This window comes from Parambassis ranga, chromosome 13, assembly GCF_900634625.1.
Source record: "Parambassis ranga chromosome 13, fParRan2.1, whole genome shotgun sequence".
NCBI lineage: Eukaryota > Metazoa > Chordata > Actinopteri > Ambassidae > Parambassis > Parambassis ranga.
In genome coordinates this window covers 18,134,036-18,142,303 of record NC_041033.1, presented here as the reverse complement: position 1 = coordinate 18,142,303, position 8,268 = coordinate 18,134,036, and the positions used below count along the sequence as shown (strand labels likewise).

Here is an 8,268-nt window from a genome sequence, read left to right as displayed (position 1 = left end):
AAATGTTAATTTGGTGAACAGGGTACGAGTTCAGCTTTTGGCTTCTGCTATCCTGCGTCTTCTCTCTCTCTTTTTAGTATTATTGTGTAGGTGGAAAATAATAGCATCTCAGTCGGTAAGGGATGGGTGCTGGTAAGGGCTACATCTACAAGAGGAAAAAGGGGTGTGTGCTCTGTATGAGATTTTTGAGTTGTAACCACTTCTGATCCACTTTTTATGGAGCTTATCAAGTGACGGAGGCAGAAGACCAATCGTATAAAAGTGCCAAATCCCTATTTCTGTCAAGAGGCCTTTGTATTTGTAGTCTGTCCAAACCTTTGAGTCCCCTTTTACACAGAAACAAACAGCTACAGTACTGTATATCCAGAGCTTTTAACGTTGAATGTCTAATTCTGTAACGGTGTCATCAATACAGTATGTTTACAATCTTTACAGATATCCTCAGATTATGATAACAAAGAATTTTGTGCCAGTTTCAATGTCGACTGCTTCGTTTGAGCACAGAACTATGCATCAGTAGTTGTAGGTGATTAAGTAGTAGGGACACCAGTACACGTAGGGTGCTCCTGATCAATGAACAACCAAAAAGTGCTGCAGAAGACACAGTCAGTCTCCCCCAGCCTCATAATGTAAGCGGTGGTCTGGATGTAGAAGACATGTTTGAGTATTTTACTTTCGAAACCAGCTAAAAAGATTTCCTACTGGTACTTAAAAAAAAAAAAAAAAAAGGAGTCGTTCCGTTTTTGCACGACAGAGCTGTAAATCCGTTATGCCATCTGAACGTGTGAGTGTGTGTGTGTGTATGTGCGCGTCTGTCTGCTCCCATTATAATGCACTGTAATGTTGATGCATGTCAACTGTCATAACGAAACCTATATTGGGTTAAAAGAGTGGATCAGCTTAAGCTCTTAAAAGTCCCCACCCCTAATTTTCTCCTTTTCTTTACTTTCAGCTTCTATTTATGAAAAGTATATTTGTACAGAGAAAATGATAATTTTGCATCTACTGTGGTGGTTTAGACTTTGATGGCACTCCTGCATGATAGCAATAAACTATTTTGAACGAAAGATGAACACTGTGTTCTCTTAAAAAGCAAGATGACGAGCAAAGTGTACGTTCTACATCAACAGGTGAATGCAACCCAAGTCACAAAGCTCCACCTTTACCACACTGTGTGTGTAGTAATTGGGTGGAGCTGTGTGCCATTAAATATTGACCTAGTGTTCAGTGTGGCAGAGGTGGAGCAGGATGAAGTCCGGATCTTGAGGCTTCTTGTTTCACTGCAGTTTGACTACATGTTAATGGTAAGATTAATGAAGGCATCGAGTGGACCATGGATTTCCATTCTGTATACACATACATCTGCCAGGTCTGCCTCAGCATGCAGGTAGGAGCAGGTTTCACCTCTTCTGACACTCGGCGCCTCTGACATGTATATGTAGCATACCTCTTCTGTCGTTTGCAGGTGGTTTGGTGTTTAGACAAGGTGACCCTCCTGAATCCTCCGGAGGAAACTCTCCCAGACCATCCGCTGGAGGTCTTTTATTCTTGTGATGAACCTGCTGCAGTCCAGCTTGACTGTGTTGTAACCTTTGAAACGGGTCTGACCTCCACGCTCCCGCTCAGACGGTGGAGATGCTTCCCTGGTGAACCTGAAAAAAGGACAGTGAGGCTGAACCTGCCGGATTGGCTGGTGTATCAAGCCGACGGGATTGTTCCAGACTCTCAGTGGGTGCTGAGTTGCATCCTTCGAGCCTCCATCAGACACGATGGAGCAGATGACACTGTGAGGCCTGTCACTGCTCAGGATGCTGCGAGTTTGCAGCTGAAGCCTTTCTTCAGTCGACCTATCAAACAGCATCAGCTGTGTGTGGCCTGGAGCACAAAGATGCTGCAGTTAACTCCACGGTTTTTGAAGAAGCAGTGTGCTGCAGAACAAGGTAACGCTGAGTAAAGGGACAGTTCACCACAAACACTCATATATCACCTGTGGACTGAAGAACCATCTGGATTGTTTTAATGTGAGTCATTGACTTGTGAAGCTTAAAGTTCTAAACACACACACTCAATAACTCACTAACAGTATGAGATATGGCCTCCTTTGTTTCATTCTACGCCCTGCAGCCTCTGCAGCTGCACCCATCACTCATGCACACTAGGTCATGATTTTTGGAAGACATTGATAATGAGTTTTTAAATTGTAATTTTCTGGCACTTTGAGCACCTCAAGCTAAGTGCCATCTGTTATATTGGAGAGAACACAGAAAGGGCTACACATCCTCAGCTTTAACCAAAAACAATCTAGACTGTAGGCTACAGGTGAAATATGGGGTGAACTCTCCCTTTAAATTAGTCCACATATGAAGCACCTACAATCACAATGAATGGATATTGACCTGATCCTGTCAACACTTTATGTTTTATAGAAACTGTACATCTTCTGTCATCAATTTATGCTTCAACCGGAGAAGGTTTCGGTATCACAAAAACCCTGGAGCCCCACAGCAGTGAGATTCTGGAGTACTTGCGTGTTAAAGCCACAGACTTTCCATGGTACGATAATTAATATGTGTAATCATGATCAAAACATATTATTTAGTGCTTCTTTTGTGTTTAATCCAGGTGTATGTTTTCCATCTGGATATTTGTGACCGGACACTGCAGGGAGAGGATGTGTGGTGTGTTTTATCACATAGCTTCCAGTCATAATTATGTCACACCAACAGTGCTGCTCTCAAACACAGGTAGAGTCAAAGGAGTTTTTTTTTCTGAGGTGTTATCCCGGTCTGGGCTGACAGACTCCTCATCGTTACAGGCCAGCTGCACATCCAGGTGACTGGACAGTCTGAGGAGGCCTCTGCATTTCTCTCTTCATTCAAAGTGCCTTTACGTGAGTGGTGCCAGCTTCGTGTGGCGTTTCGTGGCAGAACAGTGAGTAACCATTTTACCACGAGATATCATGGCGTATTCTGCGGAGATAATCAAAATTAACTCGTTGTATTCCAGCTGAGTGTCTCTATGGTGTGCCTGGAAAAGGAGCAGAGAATAGTTGAATCTATGGATTACATGTAAGTCTGTCTAATTACATTATTAAGACTAATGCTCAAGTGTTCTGTGCTTATCTAACAACAGCATGTCTTACAGGGTGGGCCATGCTGTACTGTTTGATGACACACAGGGATATTTTGTGATTGGTGGGGGGAAATATATACGAGGTGTGGAAGGTTATTTTGGACCGGTGATATACTACCGCAACAGAATACCAGCAGGCAGCATGGTAACATAGCTCCTACTGTTACTGTTATTGTCTGTGTCGACTGCATTTGAATCTGACGGTTTCTGTCCTCTGCAGTCTGAAGTTCCAGATGTTATTAAGGAGGTGCACCTGACTGGATGGTTGCGGACATGCCATGAATTCCGTCTGGAGATGGCTGTGAGGATCAGTGGCTATTCTCTCAAGGCCAAACAGAGGACAGAGTCTGGTAGTAGGCTTTTATCTTTTATACCCACTAGGTGGTGCTAAAAGTATGCACATGTTCTTCAAAAATACATGCAGAGGTACTGAGGGTACAAGTAAAGTGTTGTTTTTACAGAAACATGTGGTGGTGTTTTTCATGAGTGGATGTTAAAGGAGAAGATACCATTAAACCTCCAGTGTGAGCTGTGGGAGGCAGAGATCCCTCACAGAAGACATGCAGCCAAACTGGCCAAACGACTGGCTGTAAAATATGGTAAAATACAAAAATGAGCATTTGGCTGCACAGCATAGGTGTGTAATGACTGCTGATTGACTGCTTCATATGATGCCTGACACGTATTTGACTTACAGGAGGAAGAGTTTCTCTACCAGCTGTTGGGCGAGCTCTGTACTCCTTATCGCTTCATAAGCTGGCCAGAGCCAGCAGCACTGATGTGGTCAGCAGAATATTACCGCTGCTGCTTCAAGCTGGATGCCTAGCTGATAACCAAGCCCTGCACATGTCTTCTGTGCTTTACAGTACTGGCCTGGGAGTCCAGAAGCAGCCTATGAAGGTGTGTTTTACAGATTCAGCCTTTAGCTCACACATCTTTTTTTTTTTTGGTGTTTTTCTCGTCTTCTCACCTCCTGCTGTGTCTGGTGCAGGCCTGGCTCCTGGCTCTGCTGGCCGCCCAGAAGGACGACCGGCTGGCACTTCTGCAGCTCGGGCACCTGCACCACCAGGGACTGCACGGTCTCCCTGCAGACACAGATTTGGCCTACGCATATTATGCAAATATTGCTAAACAGACGAACTATGACCGTCATAACCCCACACCACAGCAGGTGATTTGTGTGTGTTTGTATGCAGGCATCTTATCCACACATTTTTAATATACCTTGTGAGTTATTACAACTCAGATTCTTATCATCAATAAGTCTGCCTCAGCTTTCCACATGAAACTGTAAGATAAAGGAGGCGTTATTACAAATCTTCATGTTTCATTTAAAGCATAGAGTGACTTTCTGACCTGAAAATACGTCCACCTGAACACGGGTCCTCTCTTTTTCCCTCTTCAGACATTTGTTGAGGCCGTTTACCTGAACAATGAGGAGATGTTGAATCTGCAGACCAAAGAAGACCACCATATCTTCCTGTGGCTCAAACTGCAGGCCCGCCGAGGAGCAGCTGAGGCTGAGGTACAGGCAGAACATATCTCTTCTTCTGTGGGTTTAGGTTGCTTCATGTAAACCCAGACTGGCAGTGAGGCTGAAATCTGGACTCTGTTTCAGCTGTCTTGTTTTTATTACTCGTCAGAATGTGTTTTAGGCTAAAACAACACCTGCCTCTTCCAAATGTAATGCTGGCTGGATTCCATTAGCAGAAATGCAGACCCAGATCTGCATGGAACCAAGACCATATCAGCCCATGGAACCTCATGCATATATGAGCCATCTGGCTTCTAGAGAAATACATTTTTGGATATGAGTCTTCCATAAAAATGGCTTTTCCAGGTGCAGCAGGGTCCTACAGATTTCTGTCATTCTGAGCCAGTGGTGCTGCTAGGCTTGTCTAGTGCATTTTCAGTCAACCTTTCCAATTTCTTTGCCCTTATTTAAATGAGCCAGCACATCTGGGAACACCTGTCTGCCATGGCATTCCTTTCTTGGTGATGTCATCTTCACTCTCGCTCTGACAGTGTGATGCATCCTTGGATGGCCTCATTTCCTCAGCTGAGAACTTCAAACTTCTGTTCAAGATATTTTCTTCTTTTTGTGTGCTTATAAGTAATGAAATGTGTGTGCTATATTTTTGCAGCAAGCTATCGCCCGCATGCTGTTCTGGGGTCAACAAGGACTGTCTCCAAACATCCAGGAGGCTGTGAGACACTACAAAAGAGGAGCTGTCCAGCTGGAGGACCCAACGTCAATGTATGACTATGGAATAGTACTTCTGCAGGTCAGGCTTTGGATCTATAAGAATCTTATTCCACTTTAAGAGCGTTCTTTCTTTTGTAAGTTAAATATATATAAATATTGTTTGCAGGGTCATGGAGTTGAAAAGGACATTCCAAAAGCTGTCACATTCCTGAAGAAAGCAAAGGAGCAGGTTTAGTATGGCTGAATGTTCACTTTTGTTGGGTGTGTCCACTTTTGCGCCGTCGTGCTTGCTTCATTTAGTGATCTGTCCTTCAGGGTTTTGTGCCCGCCATCAGTGCCCTGGCCTGGTACTACGAGCAGCATGAGAGGGACTACAAGCAGGCAGTGCAGCTGTGGGAGCAGGCTGACCTCCTTCAGTGTCCAGATGCTGCTTTGAATCTCGGCGTCTTGTACTCACAGGGTCTTTATCCAGGAAAAGCAGCCGACCAGGTCAGCTCAGCATCATTCACCGCTCTCCTAACACACTATAGTTCTTAAAGTAAGCGGCCAATCATTTGTGTTTCTTACAGTATATGGCCTATAAGTACTTTCTGAAGTCTGCAGAGAGGGGACACATCAGGGGAGCAATTCTTCTCGCAGACACCTGGAACACAGGGATACCTGGCCTCGTCAGCAGACGTCCATCAGACGCTGTTCTGTCAGCAACTTGCCTTTTTTCTTTATATCATTCTTTCCTCATGTTTTCAACTAAAATGTTTTTTGATCTGCCTGCAGGTGGGTAAAGTGGGCAGCTGAGTACAACGGGTATTTGGGCAGCATCCTACGGAAAGCCCTGGACTCCTATCTGGACAATGATGTGTAATAATTTCTCTCTTTCACACATGCAATGATCCTGATCAGTCCGCCGAGGAGACGAGACTAACATTCTAGCTTCTCTGCAGGTTCACTTCTCTGTTATATTTCATGATGGCTGCTGAATCAGGGTACGCTGCTGCACAATTTAATGTGGCATATCTGTGTGAGCAAAACACGGTGAGTCCTGGAAATGTTTCAGCTTGAGTTTTGTGTTGTTATTTTTCCTGGTTTATCTCACCGTTATGCTTATTCTTAGTAATAGTTTTTACTACTGTGTGCCATTAGGGAGGTTTTCTGGATCCTGCTTATGCCTCAAACTGTATGTGGAGATACTACAACCTCACAATCCAAAGCCAAACTCCTGACACTTATGGTGAGATATGATCTGTTTAACATTAAATATTTGCAGACCTGTGCAGTGTTCTAGTTCGGTTGTCTCTCCAGCCTTTATCAGGATGGGTGACCTGCTCTATGAGGGGCAGGGAGACAGGCGGACGGACTTGTTTTCTGCAGCACAGATGTACACCAAGGCAGCACTAAGGGCTGATCCTCAGGTGTGCTTCAATTTTCTGAAGTTGTGTTTTCATTCATGATCATATATGTTAGGTTGAATGTGCTTCTCGTACATCCACAGGGTTGGTACAACCTCGGCCTCCTGGCAGAAGAAGGTTACAGGCTGCCGCTGTCTGTGCTGATTAAACTCGGCCTCTCTGAGCTGTACCTGGCAGACGACAGGTTGCTTCTAAGCACTTTATACGGAAGGTGTGTGTACAGTGTGTGTATGTGTGTGTTCCTCAGCTGTGCAGTGTGTTGTTTAACATACAAAAACCTTCTGTTTTCCTTCCAAAAGGTGCAGAGACTCAGAAAATACAGATTCATACTTGCCTTGCAGCCTTGCCCTCTTCAAAGTTTATATGCAGTCATTCCAGAAGGACTATAGTGCTGCTATTAAGGTAAGGAAGCTTTTGATCTATTCATACGTTTTTCTTTTTCACGTACACACTCAGGAATTCCCTGCTTTAGAATGGGCTCTTTGTGGGTTGAATGTGCATTAGTGAAAGCACTCTTTGCACTTGTAAAATAAAGAGCTGTGAGTTTCTGAAGGAAATCAGAGCAGTTTCCTGTTACGTCTGACCACATAAACATGCCGTAGATGTACAACCAAAACTTATCAATAAAAGAAAGGCTGAGGATGATGGAGGACTGACACTTGGAAATCATAAATGTCATATTTAGCACTAATGTTTGGCTTAATAAACAAATATGTAGGCCATCAACATTCCTTCAATCAGATTAATATTGGGCTTTTAGGCAACAATGTTTGGCATAAAAGCACTTAAAGGCAGGACGGTGTACACAATGTTAGGAAATCCTTAATGAATTGCTTACTTACATGTTTTGTTAACGTTGCTTGTTTTATTTCCCACAGTTCTCCACTGCTGTTGCCGTGGTCGCAGCTCCAACCCTGTTCCTAATCGTCCTTGGTTTGCTGCGCAGGCGCGTCCAGTCTCCTGACTAGAGAACCAAGGTCTTTGTGTGGAATGCCAGTGTTTACATACTGGATGACTGCAAAGAATAAAAGCGACTGTTTGAATGATTCTTATTTTTGTATATGTGTATAATGTTATTGATATGATTGTAAAGAGATTTTCATAAAAAAATATCTTGATAAGACACCAGTCTTTGGCTTGCCTTGTTTGTCTACAGGTGGCCTCAGGTCCACCATCACTACACCTCAAAGTGCATCATGTGACTCCAGTTTGGAAAATCTGGGTTTCCTGTTTTTTCTTTGTGTATCCACATAAGAATCAAGTATGCCAGAGAATCATTAGTCATTTGGATTCCACGGACAAAAATCAAGCAAGCAACACTTCTCATGAGGCTGATTTCAATCAACACTCAATATCTCATTAACACAAGCGGGAGAGTTTCATTTGCTCTGCGCCTGTTTGGAGGAATGCCTCAGTAGTTGTTGGGGGTAATGATGGAAAGAAATTCATGCTCTTTATCAGTTTTTAGGAAAACATTGTGTCATTACAGCTGAAACTGAATTTAGAGGTTTTATAAGAAGAGCA

General features: G+C 43.7%; 1 protein-coding gene across 1 annotated transcript; it reads left to right on the top strand.

The window, feature by feature from the left end:
* Positions 1-1,239: 1,239 nt before the first annotated feature.
* Positions 1,240-7,774, top strand: LOC114444411 (protein sel-1 homolog 3). Its single transcript, XM_028418924.1, has 23 exons — positions 1,240-1,387; positions 1,466-1,940; positions 2,427-2,553; positions 2,623-2,744; positions 2,816-2,931; positions 3,007-3,068; positions 3,145-3,277; positions 3,353-3,482; positions 3,594-3,731; positions 3,830-4,032; positions 4,124-4,303; positions 4,538-4,657; positions 5,277-5,417; positions 5,505-5,567; positions 5,654-5,827; positions 5,908-6,035; positions 6,113-6,196; positions 6,280-6,370; positions 6,479-6,566; positions 6,638-6,747; positions 6,828-6,955; positions 7,044-7,146; positions 7,623-7,774. The coding sequence occupies exons 1-23, from the start codon at positions 1,334-1,336 to the stop codon at positions 7,710-7,712; spliced, it is 3,060 nt and encodes a 1,019-aa protein (XP_028274725.1). The 5' UTR covers positions 1,240-1,333; the 3' UTR covers positions 7,713-7,774.
* The last annotated feature ends 494 nt before the right edge of the window (positions 7,775-8,268 follow it).

Bases quoted from the DNA above. Each gene is read 5' to 3' on its own strand.
- LOC114444411 (XM_028418924.1), top strand. From the start codon at position 1,334: ATGGATTTCCATTCTGTATACACATACATCTGCCAGGTCTGCCTCAGC. The intron at 1,388-1,465 runs GTAGGAGCAGGT...TGTCGTTTGCAG, and splicing joins AGGTCTGCCTCAGCATGCAG to GTGGTTTGGTGTTTAGACAA. The intron at 5,418-5,504 runs GTCAGGCTTTGG...TATTGTTTGCAG, and splicing joins ATGGAATAGTACTTCTGCAG to GGTCATGGAGTTGAAAAGGA.